This window comes from Ceratotherium simum, chromosome 12 (genome assembly GCF_057802395.1).
Source record: "Ceratotherium simum simum isolate JZ-2026a chromosome 12, ASM5780239v1, whole genome shotgun sequence".
NCBI classification, from domain to species: domain Eukaryota; kingdom Metazoa; phylum Chordata; class Mammalia; order Perissodactyla; family Rhinocerotidae; genus Ceratotherium; species Ceratotherium simum.
In genome coordinates, this window is record NC_141911.1 from 24,994,181 (window position 1) to 25,015,525 (window position 21,345).

The 21,345-nt window shown below is 33.4% G+C and overlaps 1 protein-coding gene across 4 annotated transcripts in view; it reads left to right on the plus strand.

Moving 5' to 3' along the window:
- FSTL5 (follistatin like 5) overlaps nt 1-21,345 on the plus strand; it is a 732,413-nt gene that overhangs the window by 234,789 nt on the left and 476,279 nt on the right. For all 4 annotated transcript variants that reach the window (XM_087437469.1, XM_087437470.1, XM_087437471.1 and 1 more), the window contains exon 4: nt 17,649-17,897. In XM_087437469.1, coding sequence (XP_087293595.1) covers nt 17,649-17,897 — 249 coding nt within the window. The remainder of the gene's footprint in view (nt 1-17,648; nt 17,898-21,345) is intronic.

Sequence of the window (21,345 nt, forward strand, 5' to 3'; positions counted from 1 at the left end):
AACCTTTTATATGACTTATATCACTAATAAAAGGAAACTTAAGGGTAATCTATTCCCTATAGAGAAGAGTTTTAGATAAAGATAACACTTATTCATAAAAATACTACTATTAGATTATTAAAAGGAGCTTAGAACCAAAGTGCTCAGACAAAATGGAGATCAAGGACAATCATTTTGATATGTAATATACATTGAAATATTTATTTAGTTATGTTACATTTTTGTAAACTATGTTTTATTTAATCAATTTGTTATTTTTTAGCATTGGATATTTTACTGTTCTAACTTACCAATGGTATCATATTTTAATCAACCATGATACACAAAAGATGAAGATGTGCACTAGAGTTTCATATGATAAATTTTCTCATGTAGTATTTCTCATAGATACAATTTGTGCCCAATTTTTGGGATTTTAAAAGAATCATTTTTGCTTAATATACATTGCTTAAAAAAATGGTGTATATATATATATAAAGATATGTAGACGTTTTAAAAATATTTCAAAGTAGTACAGTTTGATGATGAATTTTGATCTTTTTGCATACAATATCAACTAGTGTATCAACCATTCATTTATTCACTTATTAAGATTCACCAGGGACTCTGCTAGGCCCTGAGGATACAGTTGTTGAATAAACAGACAACATCTTTGCTCTCTTGAAACCCATATTTACTGAGACACAGGTATTAAATAATATTCAACCAAGTAGTCCTACAATTACAATTTTGTATAGGTGCTGTGTAGAAAAGACAGATTTCTACAAAAGTGCGTTGACAGTGATGCGTGCTGGTGGTGGTGAAGTCTACTTTAGTAGTAAAGCGATATAAGGAAGGTTATAAAGGAAGAGTGTAGGTGAAGTCTTCTTAGATGAGAAGACATGTAATGTGGGAACTGTATGATGAGCAGGAGTTAGACAAAGAAACTGGGTGTGTTGGTAGGGAGGTTAGATGATTTCAGGGGAATCACCATATTAGAATATCTCAAAAGACCAGGAAGTTTGCAATAGATAGGCCAACTGGCGGGGCTGCAGTGTGATCCAGGTAATAAAGTACAGCAGACACGTGGGCAGAGAGAGAGGCTTTTAATTTTTTTTGCTTTTAAATTTACCATTCCCTGCCTCCAGCTCTTAGGAATAAGTCAAAGCAGAATTAACTCTGGAGAGAAAGATGCATCTCAGGAGCAGGACGTGGAGGGGACAGCAGGTGCAGGGGCATCATCAGCACAAGGTCCTTTCCCTTCAGACTTTTGTAGAGCTTTACGGCCTCCTTGTTTTCCCTGTTGCTGTTGAGAAGTCAGAAGCAATTCTGATTCCTAATCCATTTTGCATGACTAAACATTTTATTTTTCTTTTGGGGAGAATTTTTTTCTGTTTTCAATATTTTTAAATTTCACAATGTGTCATTATACGAGTCTATTCTAATTCCTTTTACTGGGCACTGGGTGAACTCTCTCAGTTTGGCAATTCATGTTCTTCCATTCTGGAAAATATTCTAATAATTTTATTAATTATTTCCTGCCATCTGTTTTTCTTCCCTCTCCATCTGGACTTTCTATTATTTGGACTTTGGAATTCTGGAAGTGATATCTATGTTGTTTTATATTTTCTTTCCTATGTGTTATCAGTTTTTTCTATTTCTTTATTTTCTGTAAGATTTTCTTAATTTTATTGGCCAGACTTCCTTTTGAAGTTTTTATTTAACTATCAGGTTTTTAAATTCCAATAGCTCTTTTTGGTTTTTATAAAGTTTCTTCTTATTCTTATTTTAGGGATCAACTATTATCTTTTATTTCTATGAGGATATAAACTACAGGTTTTATTTTGTTTTGTTTTTGTAGTGTTTTTCTCGCTGCATATTCTCATTTCACATTGTTTTTATGTGTTTGTTTATTTAGGTCTTATCTTCTATGTTAGATAGTTTATTCAGATGCCCAGTTAATGTTGGCTTTCTGCTTTTGCTTAAGAGAGGGATTTCAAAAAGCTGGCTTGGAATTTCTGAGTACTGGGTAAGGTTTTTCAACTGTAAGCTTCACTGTGGGTGACCTGAGTGAATGAATTTTTAGGGAACTCCCAATATTAGGTTACAGATTCCCTAGAGAAGAGTCTTTCAATCACTTACCTGAAGGCTCTGCTTACAACATTCTTGCAGGATGCTAGGATGGAAAGCTCTGGGGAGAGAACTGCTCTTCACTGCATTCAGCATTCAGTATGTATGTATACATTCACATATATATACTTGGATTATGTATATTGTACATATGTGTGAAATATAAGTAAAATAAACTTCGTTGCTCTCAATTTCTACAATTATCAAAAGTGACAACAATCAAGAAACTTTAATCTGTATTTTATTAAAGGAAGTTGTGTGTTGGGTGAAGGTAGTTCCTTTTTTTTTGTTTGTTTGTTTGTTTAATAAAAGGTTCAGGGAAGAGTCTTTAATTCTATGCATTTCTCATAAGACTATTTGTGAAGGATGTGTAGATTTATCCTATTGGTTGCCAGAAGGACAACTGAGAAACCTGGGAAGAAAATCTAGTAATTGGGCCTGATTGAATAAAAGTTGAATATAAGGAAACTCACAAAGGGCAAGAAAGACAGAGAGTCAGAAGCAATAGACACACGTGCAAAGGGGAAGGCAGAATGTGATACCCTGCAGCTTGAAAAAAGTCCTCATCTTCTTTAGTAGAGTTCTATGAACAGTAATGCCAAGATACCCAACCTTTAACTACCTCTTCCCAGTGATTAAAGAGATGGCTCTGACTATGTAGCCCTAGATGTCAATCAGAATTTTCATAACAGAGATGTATTCAATGACGACCAACTTCCTTAGGTTTATGAAGACAGTTATTAGTAAGCAGATGGTTATGAAGCAGTATTGCTTTTTTCAGAAAGACATCATGGCGTGGTTGACCTTGTTGGACACCCTTTTTGAGGAAAGGCAGGGAGTTCTGTGCCATTGATGTTGTGTACCCAAGAACAGAGAGTAAATTAGAAACAAAGATTCTCTGGGAACCAAAATTGAGAGGCATTACTTGTCCCCAAAGCTTTCTCTCCCTGCTATCTTGATATTGTCATCCTTCTCTTTACTGACCCTTTACAGATACCCTGCCAAACGGGAGCTCTTGTGCCAAAGAGAGGAACCGGAGTAGTTCTCACTTTCATTATTTGATAATTTGATAATGTGGACAGGAAATTTCCTACAATAGAAAAAATATGGTCATGAGATCGAAAGTTAAATTTCTGGTCACATTTTGTTTAAGAATATTTTACATATAAGGATTATTTTCTGTAATATCATCAATATGACACCATACTATTGAATCATCGAGGGTTAAGTAAAGTTTGTGGACTCTCATGGGATTCTATCATGTTAAGTATTGTTTCGATGAGTATTAAATAGCACATAAACATTGGATTATAACACCTTTGAAAACTGCCTACTTTTTTGGTTGTTTGTTATAATGAAATAAAATAACAATAACAACAGCAGCAATAATATTGATGTTAATAATAGCTAACATTAATGTTACACTTACTATCTGAGAGGTACTATTTTAAGAGATTTACATGCATTAATTTATAACTCTATGAGATCAGTTCTATTACCATCTCTGTTTCACAGATAAGAAAACTAAAGCAAAAAGAAACCATGAAAATTTCCAAGATTACACAACCAGTTACAGATGGAGCGAGGTTTCAAACCCAGGCAGTAAGACTCTAAGTCCAATGTTCCTAGCCACTAGTAAGCAAATGAGACTTTTTAAAGTTACCAGTTCTTTTATGACTAAGGGGGAAGGTACTGCTAGAATCCTTGAAAAACTTTTCCAAAGTCCAAGTTGCTATATTTCCAACTCTTTCTTCTATATATACTTTTCTTCTTTTTACGGCACATTTGCTCATATCTTCACTATCGTTTTATATAGATGTATAATTTGATGTCAAATTCAGATTCCTGAACTTTCTACTAAGCTCAAGTTTTACATTTCCCATTGCCTATAATACATATCTCCTATATATTCCATCAGAAATATAAAAATCAATGGGAACAAAATACAGGCAGAATAGTATAATGGTTAATAGTTCCGACAAACATGAGTATGAAGCCTGGCAAAATCACTTACCAATTGTATGACCTAGGACGTGATAAGTAACCATTTTGAGCTAGTTTCTTCTTTATTTGTAAAACAGGAAACAAATAGCACTTTCATAGGACTGTTACAAAGATCAAAGGAGAAAAAATGCTTTAGTCAGTATACATAAATTGTAGTTATTATTAAAGAGAAACTTGGTTTTGAGATATTTTCTTATTCTTCTCTACTGCAGAGATACCACTCAAAGAACCAACTACACAGAAAAGGCTATATTAGTGCTGATTTTTATGTAATTTGAAAATATATGTTAGGTAATTATTTAAAAATAAACTGTTTAAGAGATATAGTAGGTTCTGCCAGTTTTCCTTTATTAGTACAATGATAAGAATTGGCTTACCAACTTAGAAAGTAATCACTCTGAAACCACTTGTAAGGGTAATATAAAAATGATAGAAGAGTTGAGTTTTATGGGCCATAGAATATTGTTTTCCTGTCTTCCCATGCTCTTCCTTTTCCAACCAATTTCCACCTGTCAAAATCTTAACCAATTTTTTAAAATCCCTAATCTAATCTGACTTCTATTAGGAAGCTTTTATTACTTTCCCTCAAAATAAATGTCTTCCTCCAAAATTTCATATCAATTTGTGTCTCCCATGTGACAAGTTTTTTTAAATTATAAAATATTTATGTTTTAATTATCTCATATCCCTACTAAAATATAAGGCCCTTCTGAGACTAAACACATGACATGTATCTTAGTATCCTTTTCAGTACTTAGGTGATTACCTTTATGTAGAGAGTTCTATAACATAACCTCTTCATTCAACAAGGAGAAAATGGGTAGAGGAAAGAAACAAGGATAGTCACCAAGTTATAAACACCATAAAATATCAGTTCAGTGGGATCCTGTGGCCCTGGAACCTGAAAGAAACCCCTGGAAAAGAGCATCGATGCCAGATATGTTGGCAGGGTAGGGAAAGTAAGGTGCCAGATCATGAAATAACTTCTAAATTTACACAAAACTTGCCATATCTGTCTGCTAACAATGTAAAATAGGAAAACAATATTATTGTCTAAGCAAATTACACATGATATAAAGGTGTGTGTACAGAAGATCATCATATGCAAATTAAAACATTTATAAAAGGATAAAAGTTTTTTTATGCATTACAATGTAATGTTTTGTTTTGTTTTACAACTTGTAGAGAGTTTATCAACAGTTTGAAAGTAAGCAAAAGCCAGTGATGGGAAGAGCACCACAATGAAAATATTCAGAAAGCTAAGAAAACAATTCAATTAATGAATAAAATTAATAAAATACTCTTTAAAAGTAACTAAAAAACTTTAGTTTTGGTTAAGCAATAAATTAAAAATATTGATTTCATTTTGTGGAAAAATGAAGACTCCAAATATTGTATGCAGAAGTTATGAACATGGAATAAGTTGCAAAACCAAACTGGTTTTTCAGAGAGTGGAAAATAATAAACAGAGTGATATGGGGCAAAAACAAAATATAGAGCTACAGAATAGAAATAAATTAATAAGACCAACGACTTAGAGGTTCTAGTGGGATGTGGGCTAAATGGGATCTTAAATACATATATATTAAAAATCCTAATATGGTAATCGTTATTATTGTTAGTATAATTAGTTTTAAGATATTTAAATTATATTTCTGCTATGTGGAGCTTAATTTTCAGACACATGAGAAAGGCAGATAAGTATCAGAGCTTATGAATATAATGGAGATAAACAATATCTTTCAAAAAAAAGACTTAGGAACTTGGCAATTTTACATTTCAAAAAAGTGTCCTGTTACTGGGGTGAATGGAAAGAGAATTTCTTATTTTCATATATATTAGAGAAACATCACAATAGATTGTCATTTCAGCTGAAAAGAATATGTTGGACTTAATTCCTTGACTGTAAGTGATATTTCCTTGACTATAAGTGATACTAAAGCACTAAAACAATTTACTAGGCAGGAATTTGGGAATCTTTGTATTATTTCCCGTATTTATATCCTGTTCCTTTTACCCTGTCTGCAGTTCTTTCTTTTATGAGGACATAACAACTTTGCAGATTGGTGCAATTAAAGGTATTTGGACTCCACCTTCAATTGCATCATTTTAATCTACAGCAGATTTATTTATTGTCCTTGTGTTTACCGTTGTTATTACTATTCAAGAATATTGAGACTATTAGTTAAAAAATCCTTCCGACACTTACCATGCTATTCACAGATTATATTTATTTATAACCACTCAACTCCTTTCTTTATGTTCAAAGCTATCCTTTTTCTTCCTCTCTTTCCAACTCATACTCTATTGTTCCAGAAATTGATTTTCTCATAGCCCTCCTTGTTCTGACTCACATTTTTTTTACCTAGGCCAGGATGATAGCTTCCTCACTTGTGTTGTTTCTTTTCTATCCTCCACATAGATTCCTTCTTAAAACTAGCTTCCACCACCCTAGTAACACATCCTTAACATAGCCTGCAGGGCTGTCTGTTATCATCCTTTCCCCAACTGGCTAACCATAACTTCTAACAATCTCAACTGTAATGTCTACGTTTTGGCAACATTGAATCACCTTGTACATATATTCACACCTTTGCTCAAAATCTCCTTTTATATTCTCTTCTCTACGTGACTTAATTCCTATACAGTGCTGGCCTTTTCTCCTCTAGAGTATCTTCCAGGACCCTACTGGACTGAGTTATGTGTCCTTCCATCATGGTGGTTAGATAGCACTTTTGAGGTAGTATTCTGTTGCTTCCTCCTTGACCTTTGTCCAATTCAAGCAGTGGTTTGAGTCTGTGTCTGTTACCTCAGAGAAGGTAAGTGCATGAAAAGCAAAAAAAGCCTGCTTTTATTCCAAACACCTAAGCTGGGGGAATTGGGAGGATTCAGAGAATAAACAAAGTTTTTGGAGAAATTAGATATGAAAGAGATTTAAACGACAGTTGGTAGGGGAAGAAGTTGGAGGTTGAAGGAAATGAATTGATGAGAGTGGAGAGTGCTTTACATCCTAAATTTTTTTTTTAAATGTCCAAAGCACTTGAGTGACCATGTGAATAGGAATTGGAATTGTATCAATAATGAGTTGTGTGTTCTGAACCTGAGGTCAAAGTATTTATCTCCCATGCCTTGCTATTTCAGAAAACCCTCCCTAATATTGGCCTAAAGCCTCAAAAGAAAAAAGAAAAAAACCTCAAAAATGACTGAAACTGAAGTTTTATAACTTATTCATGGAAATATGATGTCTCAGATATGGTAATAAATTGATCCTTAGGAAATAAATGCTCTTTTTTGTAAATAGTAGATACTCAAGTTTTATTGAAGAAATGAGTGAAATAATCAGTGTTTTAATTCAACCATATTTTCCTTGGTAGAAATTGATAATCACTGACTTCTTAGATTGATGCCAGGGCTAAAAATTGGTTGTGCTGGAGATGGATTGTACTGGTTTAGGAAAGCCACTTATGCACACTTCTTAAATTGAGGCTCAGTAATGGCATGTTTGTATCTTGAAATGGACATTGTGGAAATATTTTACAAAACAGAATTGGCAAGTGCTACAAACAGTGCTTTCTGTTAGACATTGATCACCACACTACTGGTTAAGACTCAGAGCTGGAAGAACTCAGACATTTAAAGGATATTTCCAAAAAATTGATCTTATGACAACTATTATAAATATGGCTCTTAAACAACTCTACAATTTGCTTCTAATGTATTAGGCATAAAGAAAAGATGGAGTAAGTTTAACCAATCATGTATCAAATATACTTTTTAGGGGAAAAATGAGAAACTATTTAGTCTGATGCTTTATGGCAATCCTGAGTTTCACTATTCCCTTAGAAGATGCCAGAAGGCGTAGAGAGAGCTGTATCTATGACTTTAACCAATGGTTCAACCAGAATGGTGACCATTTGATTTGTTTTACATATTGGGCTTTGATATAAGATTTTCTCGAAACAATGATTTTCAAGGTTAAACTAGGTTTTAAAAACCAATCATGAAGAAGACATAACCTTTTATTTATACACACACGTATATATACACACTCATACATATGTCCTCTAAAATAGTAGTTAGGATTGTTTATGAGTGTATTTTCCCACTAACTACATAAATTGGCAATTTTTAAAGTTGCTGCCTGTTATCTACATTCTGTATCAAATTATATAAAAATAAATATCTTCCGGGGCTGGCCCTATGGCTTAGTGGTTAAGTGCATGCGCTCCACTACTGACAGCCCGGGTTCAGATCCCGGGTGCTCACCGACACACCACTTGTCCGGCAATGCTGAGGCGGCATCCCACATACAGCAACTAGTGGGATGTGCAACTATGACATACAACTGTCTACTGGGGCTTTGAGGAGAAAAAGGGGAAAAAAACAGGAGGATTGGCAATAATGTTAGCCCAGGACTGGTCTTGCTCAGCAAAAAGAGGAGGATTGGCATGGATGTCAGCTCAGGCCTGATCTTCCTCATAAATAAATAAATAAATAAATAAATAAATAAATAAATAAATAAATAAATAAATAATCTTCCAATCAAAATCCCAGCAAGTCATTTTGTGGATATCGACAAACTGATTCTAAAGTTTAAATGAAGAGGCAAAAGACCCAAAATAACCAAACCAAAATTGATGGAGAAAAACGAATTTGGAGGACTGAAACTGTCTGACTTCAAGAGTTACTATAAAGCGACAGTAATTAAGACAGTGTGGTACTGGAGGAAGAACAGACAAAAAGACAAATGGAATAGAATAGAGAGCCCAGATATAGATCCACGCAATTATGGTCAACTAATCTTTGACAGAAGAGTAAAGGCAATTCAATGGAGGAAGGATAATCTTTTCAACAAAACGGTGCTGGACACAGTGGACATCTATATGTTAAGAAAAAAAAAATCTGTCTAGAGACCTTATATCTTTTACAAAAATTTAACTCAAAAGGGATCACAGACTTAAATGGAAAATGCAAAACTATAAAATTCCTAGAAGATAACATAGGAGAACATCTAAATAAGCTTTGGTTTGGCAATGACGTTTTAGTTACGACACCAAAGGCACCATCAATGGAAAAAAATTGATAAGTTGGACTTCATTAAAATTAAAAACTTCTCTTCTGTGAAAGACACTGTCAAGAGATTGGGAATCTGAGAGAAAATATTTGCAAAAGACATATCTGATAAAGGGCTGTTATCCAAAATATACGAAGAACTCTTAAAACTCAACAATAAGAAAAAAGACAACTGAATTGAAAATGGGCGAAAGATCTGAAGAGAGACCTCACTAAAGATGATATAGAGGTGGCAAATAAGCATATGAAAAGATGATCAAAGTCCTAAGTCATTAGGGAAATGCAAATCAAAGCAACAATGAGATACCACTACTACCTCTTAAAATGGTGGAAATCCAAAACACAGACAACATCAAATGCTGGCAAGGATATGAAGCTACAAGAACTCTCACTCATTGCTAGTGGGAATGCATAATGGTACAGCCACTTTGGAAGGCAGTGTGACACTTTCTTACAAAACTAAACACACAATCCAGTAATCATGTCCTTGGTATTTAACTAAATGAGTTGAAAACTTATGTCCACACAAAAACTTGCATGTGGATGTTTACTATAGCTTTATTTAAAATTGCCAAAATTTGGAAGCAACCAAGATGTCCTTCAGTAGGTGAATGGATAGATAAACTGTGGTACATCCCTACGATGGAATATTATTCAGCACTAAAAAGAAATGAGTTATCAAGCCACTAATAGACTTGAAGGAAGCTTAAATGCCTACTGATAAGTGAAAGAAATCAATCTAAAAAGGCTGCGTTCTATGTGATTCCAGCTATATGACATTCTGGAAAAGGCAAAATTATGGAGACAGTAAAAATATCAGTGGTTGCCAGAGGTTCAGGGGAACAGAGAGAGGGATAAATAGAATGAATAGAGTGAATTCTAATGCATACTATTGAATTTGGTTGATAACAAAGCGTCAATGTTGGTGTGTGGATTGTAAACAACATACCATACTGATGCTGAATGTTGATGGTGGGGAAGGCTGTGATTTTTAGGGGGAGGGAATATATAAGAATTCTCTGTACCTTAAAATTTTTTTTTAATTTTCTTTTATTGTGGTAAAATACATATAACATAAAAACTATCAATCATTTTTAAGTGGACAGCTCAGTGGTACTAAGCACATTCATGTTGTTGTGTAACCATCACCACTCTTCCGAGTTTTCTAGAACTCTTTTCATCTTGCAAAACTGAAACTCTATACCCATTAAACAATAACTCCCCATTTTCACTTACCCCAAGCCCTGTCACCTACCATTCTACTTTATGTTTGAATGATTTTGACTACTCTAAGAAGCTATATAAGTGAAATCATACTGTATTTGTCTTTTTGTGACTGGTATGGAACTCTCTGTACTTTTCACTCATTTTTGCTGTGAACCTAAAAATGCTCAAAAATAAAAAAATAAAGTCTGTTAATTAAAAACAAAAATTGAGGCATTAAAAACACATTTCTATAAAGAAAAATGATTTTTCAAAAAAAAGTATATTAAAAATATTAAAAATAATTTTTTGAAGTGGATTTTAAAGTTAAAACTATTTATTTATTTTTTGTGAGGAAGATCAGCCCTGAGCTAACATCCATGCTAATCCTCCTCTTTTTTTGCTGAGGAAGACCAGCTCTGAGCTAACATCTATTGCCAATCCTCCTCCCTTTCTTCCCCAAAGCCTCAGTGGATAGTTGTATGTCATAGTTGCACATCATTCTAGTTGCTGTATGTGGGACACGGCCTCAGCATGGCCGGAGAAGTGGTGCGTTGGTGCGCACCCGGGATCCGAACCCGGGCCGCCAGTAGCAGAGCGTGCACTCTTAACCGCTAAGCCACGGGGCCGGCCCTAAAGTTAAAACTTTTAAATTCTAAAAGCCATATTCTTCTTTTAGCAGTCATTTCTTCCTATAGTTATAACAAATTGCTATTTCATCATTTCTCTCTCAATTCCCTATTAGCCATATGGCTGGTCTGACTCTAACAATCAGCATAATAATGAATCTGAGCCAAATCTACCCTTCTATTACAATGTTTGATCTTCACTTTAAAATTTTTATTTTGCTACTTAACATGTTTTGTGAAAATATCTACCTTATTTACTATCTATCTACTGCTTTAAATTTTAATAAGAAATAAGATGTTTTTAAAGTTTTGGATTTATTCCAAAGCCTGAAATATTTTAAGTCTCACAAATGATTTAGCATACGTCTTTTTGCATTGCATAGACTTATATAAAATAAAATACTTTTCTTTTATGGCTGCTAATTGATTTATTTTCTTATTTATTATATGCATCAACATCATTCATAGGGGAGAGTGGCAGTTAACTACTAAGCAAAAGAAACACTTTTTTTTAACATCAATCAAAACTTTTACAGAACTAAAAGATTTTAGAATAAATATTTTGGTTTTCATAATCACAGTCATCTAAAAGAAGATCTTAAATACCACATATTCACACATGATCTGTTTATCTATCTGTTTTGTGTATCTGTCTATCTATCTATTGGCCTATCTGTAATGTCAAGACATTTCTAGCAACTAATGGAAACTGTTATTGAGTGAGATTTCTTTGGCTTCCAACACATTTCTATGATCTAAATAAATCACAGACATGATGAAAGTATTTTTATCTGGTAAAGTGTGTAACCCTCAGTACTACTCAAAGTTTTCAATGGGCTAGAGGTATTAAATTAATGGAAAAATCTCAGCTCCTAGATGGAACTTGGAAAAGATAAAATTAATGAATAGGAAAAATCTTTGTAGTCATTGTTATCAAGGTGACAGTTGGCGTGGGAGTTTTGAGAGCGTATCTTAGGCTCTTTCAGTGTTTTGCTGTCATAATTAGAATTATCATACTGCAGTTGAGAATATCAAATATGAAGTAACTGTTGCCATATTAGTGATCTCAAATCATCTAACCTCGTGTACGACAAATCAAAAATCATATGCACTGACAAAAGTTTATTTGCAGAATTTGGATGGATGCAATTTGACTAATCTCTGGCTTTTTTTGTAGTTATCTTTTTCATATTTACTTCTTTTAAAATAAATCTGATTACAGAATTACATGAAGGTGCTTGCAGAAGTCCAATAGATTGTTTAAAATAAGATGGAGAAGAAGGTTCCAAAATTTACTGAACTACAGATGTGTGACCATTCAAACTGTCTTCCAATAGTGGCACACTGGGCAAACTTTCAGGCAGGCGCCCTGGTTTTGACCTACTTCACAAAGTAGCAGCAGGAAATACATATCCCAATCATTGAAGGTCATAAAAAAGGTCATACTATGCTCAATCTTCCACAGGCATTGGAGTATTTACTTGAACTATCACTTGCCATGAAGTTTGTGAGGGCTGAATGTGTTTTGTTAGAGTTTACAACGTGCGAAAGGAAATTGTATTTTGAATTTACTGAAGAGTTTCACAATTTTTTCATATGTTGATAGCAAAATGTCACCAAAATATTATACTTATTTCTTTTTTTTTTTTGGTGAGGAAGAGTGGCCCTGAGCTAACACATCTGCCCATCTTCCTCCACTTCATATGTGGGACCCTGCCACAGCATGGCTTGATGAAAAGTACAATGGTCCGCGCCTGGGATTTGAACCTGCAAACCCCGGGACGCCAGGCCAAGTACATGAACTTAACCACCATGCAACTGGGCCAGCCCCTATACTTATTTCTAAATCAAAATACGCAATTATATAAGTGTGAGATTTTTTTTTTTTTTCCTTTTTTTTAGATGAGGGAAATTCTTATACAATGGATATTCTGGAAAATTTTAGGTGTATTATTTGGAAACACATGTTTCAACACTCTCATAAATACATTTCCAATGGGCATGATAAAAACTAGAGTTATCAAAAGCTGTTCTTTATTCATTCCAATGATTTTAAGTCAATATATTCTACATGCCAAATCCATAGTAAATGATAATTCTTAATAATAATAATAACTATATTTGTTAAACACATACTCTATGCCAGGCACTTTCAGTGCATCACCTCACATCATCTTCTCAATGACTACATGATACTGTGATTATTATTATTTCCATTTTATTTATTCTTTTAAATAATACTTATAGAGTTTCTTCTATGTTCTAGTTAGATGGGAAAACTAAGGCTCACTAATTTTGACAAACTTGCCTAAAATCACACTTGTAGTGACAGTTGGAATACAAATAAAGGACTCTGACTTTAAAGTCCATTTTTGTAACTATTAACATGATATAAAAACAAAATAGATAATGATAAAATCTTAGAAAAAAAAGCAACTTAGAAAATTCAAGTTAAAATAATTTTGCATTTTGTAGAGCTGAGGCTATTTCTAGAGTATGCAAATATTATTTAAATTAGAAAATTATGAGTATATGATTATTTAATGCAGGTGAAGTTTAAATATTAGGCATTCTAGAGAAAGCTTACTAAGTACATTTCTCAGACCTTAGCTTTTATTAGAAACTATATTTGGCCAAACATTCTTAAATAAAAGCATTTTTTGGATGAGGGTCAATCTAAGGATGATTTGTTAGTTCCCTCTTATTTTACCATTTGAACATCAGGCCCAAAGAGATTGCAGCCTGGCTGAGGTCAGACAAATGTATAATAGAAAAGCAAAGACTATAATCTGGTTCTCTGACCAAAAACCTGTTGTTCTCTTTAACAAATCAAAGTTAACATAATACTTACATTTTGTACCTTAATATTACACATTTTATGAGACAATTAATGCCTCAAATAACTGCACTCTAAATCAATTATGTTTACATTCCACTATAATCATGAGAGGTAGTCAGCTCCTCAAAATTGGGTTCTTCCCTCCCTCTGCTGTGACTGTTTTAAATTCAGCCTCAGTCTGTTTCTTACCCTGTCTATGCCTGTATCAGCCGTCTGAACTCCTAACCCATTCCTTGAACATGACCTCCACTGTGACATGATACATTATCTGTGAGGTCATACCTGGTATTATCCATCTCACTCTCCTTTGTGCCTCTCTAAATGGGCACTCTCAAATCCTACTTTATGCCCTTGGTAAGCCACTAGAAAAAGAGTCAATGACTGTTCTTTTTATCTGTCCCATAGCGACTACTACAGCACTTTGTACATAAAAATAATTACATCTTATTAAAGTTTATTTCAATTTAGATCCACTCTAAGTACCTGTTTGATAAAGTATACATTATGTAAATCACTTGAAGAGAATTGTATCGTGATTGAGAATCTCAAAAGAAGATCTTTAGAATTATGTAGAATTATTTGCTTTATGACTTGGTATCTTAACATCTTTTAATGTTTCAGCTTTGTTTGTTTGTTTTAAATCTGTTTGAGGAATTTTTGTAAAGCTCCGAAAGCATAGAAATTACAAAATGATGTACTTGTTAAATAAATAGCACTTTTTGGGGAACAAATGTTATTTTATTAAGTTATAAGATAGCAAGGATATAAGTTCTTGATTAAAATTCATTTAGTGTGTTATCTAACTAAATGTACTTAAAAGAAATCTTTGACATGTTGATCAGATTAAATTGATTTAATCTCAGCTGAAACTTCAGCATTAGTCATGGATAATTACTGTCAGAAAGGATATGTTCTAGCTATTCATTTACATAATATGAGCTTTCTTTTGGATTGCATATGAATTAATTAAATTTCCTTTAATTGCAGCAGCTACATGCAACACACAGCTTCTAGCTAGTGTAAAATACTTCATTAACTTCTACAAAATGCCCAATATTCTAATACAAATCTCTGAACTGGAGTACAAGCTTTAAGAGGAAAAATATAAGAGGAGAGAATCTGGGAAAGCTACTCACCAACCTACATATATCAGAAGTGACCTCATTTTATAGCAGAGCATTCCTCCCCACAAAATGAAATTGTACTGATTTAGTTAGCCACCTCAATTTATGACTAAAATGGGAAATGATCAGACTCTCTTGATAAACATCAAACTCATTATTTGATAATAAAAAAATAAATAAAATACTCTCTTGATAAATTTTAAACTCTTTATTTGATAGCAAGAAACTCTTTATTTGTTAGTAAGATAGGAGGAAAATAGAGAAAATATAAGATATAAAATTATACAAAATACAACTGAGTCAAATTCCTGTTATAATGGCAGCCCCATTTTGGACCCTATAAACATTAGATCAACAATTGGCATAAGTACTCGTATTAGGATGAGGAAAAAATTTTCCTAATTGAAATCAGTCATTATTTTATAGTTATGACTGACTTAATTTTGGACTTTCTTTTTTAATGTATTCCACTGAACATTAAAAAGCAATAAAGTTGAAAAATTTGCCCAGTATTATTTGCACCTAGCTAATCAGTTGTGTTCATTTTTCCATATCTTTTCCTAGTTTCTTCCAAAGATTTGCAGTATTTTATATGGTTTTAATCATAGCATAAACTCTTCATTTTTTTCACTTAAGAGCATTTCATAATTGTTTACCTACTCTTTTTCTTTGTGTTATATTTATTTTAATTAGAAATTAGAAATTCATTAAGTCAAAGGCCCAAAAGTGTGATCCCAGAAACAATACTATCATCATCACCTGGGAACTTAGAAATATTAATTTTGGGCTGAACCTCAGATTTACTGAGTCAAGTGGAGGCAGAATCTATGTTTTAACAACTTCTCTAGGCCATTCTAATACATGCCAAACTTCAAGAACTACTTCATTAAGTATATTTTCCAACATGTACTAAAATATTTCAATGAGTCATTATCAATTATTTAAAATAACACTACATTGGGAAGCTTTGTTGAATAAACTGTATTATTTTTTTCTTATATTTTTGTTTTAAATTTTATAGAATGTTTTCTTAACAACTGAAATATGGTATCAAAAAGTAGAAATATTTTAAAATTGTTTTCAAGAAGATTTGTTCCAATTTATATTGCTATCAAAAAATCTTAATTAATTTTTGAAAATATTCTCTTGATAATGTTGGTATTTTTTTTGAAATTTTTATTTTGCTCAATTCCATTTGGAAATAAGTGCATACATATAAGAAAATAAAAGTACTACATGGATTTCATTTATAAAAAAGCAAATAAAATTGATTCTTTAAATACTGTTTCATTTGCATGTCTATCCTTATGAAACTTGGTTGTTAAAAGATATTAGTAATAATAATAACTAACACTTAGATGGAGGTTTTTGTGTGCCAAGTCCTTTAATCTTGACAACCCTATGAAGATATGCTATTATCCCTATTTTTCGGATGAAGAAAATGAATTACAGATGTGTTAAATACCCACTCAAGATTCTGAAGTTTGCAATTGGTAGAGCTGTGATTTAAACTCTGGATAAGAATCCATGTTCTTAATCATTATAATGTCATCATGTAAAGAGATGGTTTTAAACGAACAAGCTGGAAATATGCACTAAGTATCTAAGAAAATGACTGCAATTTAAGTTTATAACCTTTCAAATCTTTCCTTCTTTGCAATATATAGTTCTCATTGATGGTTAAAATATGCATACACACATATGCATGTATATATACGTATATACTTATATCTGTGTGTTTATATGTGTGTGTGTATATATACATGAATGTGTGTATATACCTATATCTACATTTCTCTCTCATATATATATATTCAATTTATTTCCATTTTTTATTTTCAATCAGATAAAGTTCTCAGAATAGAAAAACCAGATCTACTTGTAAAAGCACAGGGATTGGAATTGCTTAGTTCGGTTTTAATGCAAGACTGCCGGATCCACCACTTTTTGATAGCAATGGAGATTGTTAGACTGAATAAATAATGAGAAAGTTGAGTTCTTCATGATTTGTTCATTTATTTGTTCATGCATTTGATGAAATGCATCAATGGTTGTTAAGTGACAAAGGTCAAAACAAGAAAGGATCAGCTGTCAGAACCCACCAGGAAGTTTTCAAGACACTGTTTTTCACTCCTATCTCCTCCTCTGTCCTGCCTTATATGCATACATTTCCTTTCTCCTATACAAAATTCTGTTAATGCAAAAATTGACATTTATTGAAATTTACTATGTGCCAGGGATGTGCTTTCTGTAGATTATTACACGTAAAATTTTGTACAACTCTAGGAGATGGTCTATACTATTATTCCCATATTACAAATGGGACAACTTAGCACAGGGAAGTAATTTATCCAAGGATGTAAAGCTAGTAAGTGGCAGAGCCAGGATTTGAACTCAGGCAGTTTACCTTTAGAGAGCTTGTCCCTAAGGACCACACTACTCATACCGGCTGAGTAGTGAGAAGAGAGGTCAAGGAGAAGAGGAGAAGAGAAGAATGTTGAGGGTACTTTGAAAGAGTTCATCGGCCAGTTCTGATACAAGTCCCTTCTCCCCTGAGAACACCTGAACCCTGATTATACTATGTTTCTCTTTGACATTGTTTTCATTTGACATGCACGAATTATTTGGAGATATGCATCCAAAGGATTTTCTATTCTTTATTTTCAGGATTCCTGATTCAGGATGGCCCTTTGGGATCTTGTGAAAATAAATACTGTGGTTTGGGAAGGCACTGTGTTATCAGCAGAGAGACAGGGCAAGCAGAATGTGCCTGCATGGACCTTTGCAAACGGCACTACAAACCTGTGTGTGGATCTGATGGAGAATTCTATGAAAACCACTGTGAAGTGCACAGAGCTGCTTGCCTGAAAAAACAAAAGATTACCATTGTTCACAATGAAGACTGCTTCTTCAAAGGTAAATGCAGGGTGAACCTAAAGTGTCACCCTTTTCTATTTCTTTTATCTTTTCAGCTAGTGCCTTTAAGTTTTAAGCTCTAGCATGATTATATATCAGCAAGCGTCTAAATAGAGAAAGGAAAAAAAAATGTGAGTTTACTTAAACTAAGTAGCAAGTGTATAGAAATTTACACGGGTAGGATTCTGAACCTCAGTTATGAGAACAAAGCTGGCCAAAATATGACTCAAAATTTAATATAGCTTACAGTATTGCACCATATGGCTTCCCAATCATGGCAGTTATCTGAGGGACACAGAGTGGCCAATTTAGTCAACGGGCCAAATCCACCCAGTGAAAAGCACCTGGAGTGGAATTGAGGGAATAGCGAATGCCAAGCCATGCTGTGATAACATTTCGTTTCTTTCTGATTAAAAATGATGGTTCAGTTTTCACCACATAATTTGAACTGTAAGGAACTCGTAAATGCCCACTGAAATAACTATGCAGAACTCAGGCTAAACTCAATTAGTAAATCTGAGATGACAATAATTTAAAATTTAAAAGTATTGGCGGGGCCGGCCCAGTGGTGCAAGCAGTTAAGTGTGCACGCTCCGCAGCAGCGGCCCAGGGTTCGCCGGTTTGGATCCCGGGCGCGCACCGACGCACTGCTTGGCAAGCCATGCTGTGGCCGCGTCCCGTATAAAGTGGAGGAAGATGGGCACGGATGTTAGCCCAGGGCCTGTCTTCCTCAGCAAAAAAAAAAAAAAAAGAGGAGGATTGGCAGATGTTAGCACAGGGCCGATCTTCCTCACAGAAAAATAAAAGTAGTGGCATTTACTTTTTTTTTTTTAATTTTTTGTTTATTGCTGTAACATTGGTTTATAACATTGTAAAAATTTCAGGTGTACATCATTGTACTTCTATTTCTGCATGGACTACATCATGTTCACCACCAAAATACTAATTACAACCCATCACCACACACATGTACCGAAATATCCCTTTCACCCTCCGCCCTCCCCCCTTCCCCTCTGGTAACCACCAATCCAATCTCTGTCCCTATGTGTTTGTTTATTGTTGTTATTATCTACTACTTAATGAAGGAAATCATACGGTATTTGACCTTCTCCCTCTGACTTATTTCACTTTGCATTATACCCTCAATGTCCATCCATGTTGTCACAAATGGCTGGATTTCGTCGTTTCTTATGGCTGAGTAGTATTCCATTGTGTATATATACCACAGCTTCTTTATCCATTCGTCCCTTGATGGGCACTTAGGTTGCATATGATCCAGCTATTCCACTGTTGGGCATTTACTTTTATGATGCTCAAAATCCTCGGTCCTTGTTTATGGAAAAGTACTGCTGAATGAGTAGTTTGACAAATTATTTTAACATGCCGTATAAATAAATCACCACACATCTTTAATCTCATTCATGCATTTTTGACCTTTTTTTTGTTTATTTGTTTATACTGGAGAGAATATTTGCTTATGAATAGTCATAACTCAGAATCAAATTTTATTTCTCAGAATGTTCCTGAGGTATATTTACACTTAAAAACTTATCTGATATTTTAATTAGCTTAAATTTATGGCTGAAATATAGTGTACTTCATTCGCTCACCAATTAAGGTAAAGTGACTAAAAATTTTCCTTTTTCAAACTTGGTAGAATAAACAAAGTATTATTTCCAAGATGATGAAAAAATGATACACAGAGCTTTTTAAATGATGAAAGACACAATGCTCTGTAGTCAATGTGACTACTAGAAGCCCTTTGATGTAGCTGAAGTAAAATTATAAGACTAATTTCCTTACCATAGTGAACTATGTACACTTGAGCACATGGACAGAAAATTTTATGATATTAGATTCTCTTCTTTTAGAGAAAGAATAGCAGCTGCTTTGGTTTCAAGTTCAGTCTATTCCCCTCTGTTATCAAATCTGTTTTACAAATAGCTAAAATTGATTCTCATAACATTGTGCTTTAAAACTTATAAAAGAGGAGTTTTTCTGTCCTTTTGACCTGAGATGGTACAGTGCAAATTTTACTATTGCACTGATGCATGATATCATAAAACTATGTAAACAATATGTTAGTAAATTAATTTAGAAACATATTCTCAAGCTGAGGTTTCGTCTAGCTGACACGCAGCAATTGATTGTATGGAAACATATGATATTAAATATCATGTGAGAAAAAATATATGGTGATCTATTTAATATTCTGCTTTATTTATAGATGCTTGGGCATAATGCAACTCAATATGTAAATCAGTATGGAGATAGATGAATTAGATATAGCTAAGAATGTTGTCTTCCTTATGAGTTACTTCATAAAACAATGGTTTGAAAAACTTGTCCTTCAGACTTATACTAAGCCTATTTATTAGATCTATGACTGCTTCAAAATACTTTATCATTATATAGAGTATTAAAATTCCGTTTATATTATCTGAGTTAGTTACCAAGGGTTAGCACATTTCCAAGGTTCCAAAATTTATGCATCCTCTGTTTGTTTATTTGTTTTGGTGTTTTGCCTAACATCTATGTAACTCATAAAAGGACTTTATTTCAGCAGAAAAGAAGTAAATATTATAGATCAAAATTATAAATTGCCTATCCTGTTAGTGTGCAATGGGCCAAGTTTTGGACATAAAAAAAGATTCTATATAGCAGAAGGCCTGACATTGTTGTGATGGCTAAAACTAATTCTTGTGATTGTGAATTATATTTTCTGTGGAATTTCAGCAATTTATATTGTTTCCAATAACGGCCCAAAGGAAGAAGCAAATCAAAATATTAGGTTCAAAAACTGCTAAGAACTTATGTTTAGTTAGATATTTTTAAATAAAAAAATCAAAACAAACAAAATAACGGAATAAGTTTTCTTCCTTAGAAAAAAGCATTTGCTACTTTTAGATCTAACAAAAGAGGATTATGAAAACCTTAGAATAGGAGTCAACAAACAAGAACCTATAGGTCAAATGCAGGTCACAGCCCAATTTTTTTAAGCAAAATTTTATTTAAACACAGCCACATTCATTTGTAGAAATTGTTTTCGGGTGTTTTTGCACTACAAAAGGAGAGTTGAAGAGTTGCAAGAGAAATAGCATGGCCTACAAAGCCTAAAACGTATTTTATCTGGATCTTTCCAGAAAACGTTTGTTAATTTCTGCCTTAAAAGATTACTAGTGCCTTAAAATTACTTTTTAAAAGTATTTGCAAACTTTTACTTTTCTGTATTTTCTTGGCCGTGGTAGTGAATACAGAGACCTATGCGTGTGGTAAAATGGAATAGAACTAAACACACACACACCCACACACCAGTGAACACACATAAAACAGGAAATCTGAGTAAAATCAGTAGATAGTATCAAAGTTGATATCCTGGTTATGATAATGTGCTATAGTTTTGCAAAATGTTACCATCGGCAAAAACTGGGTAAAGGGTACATGGAAT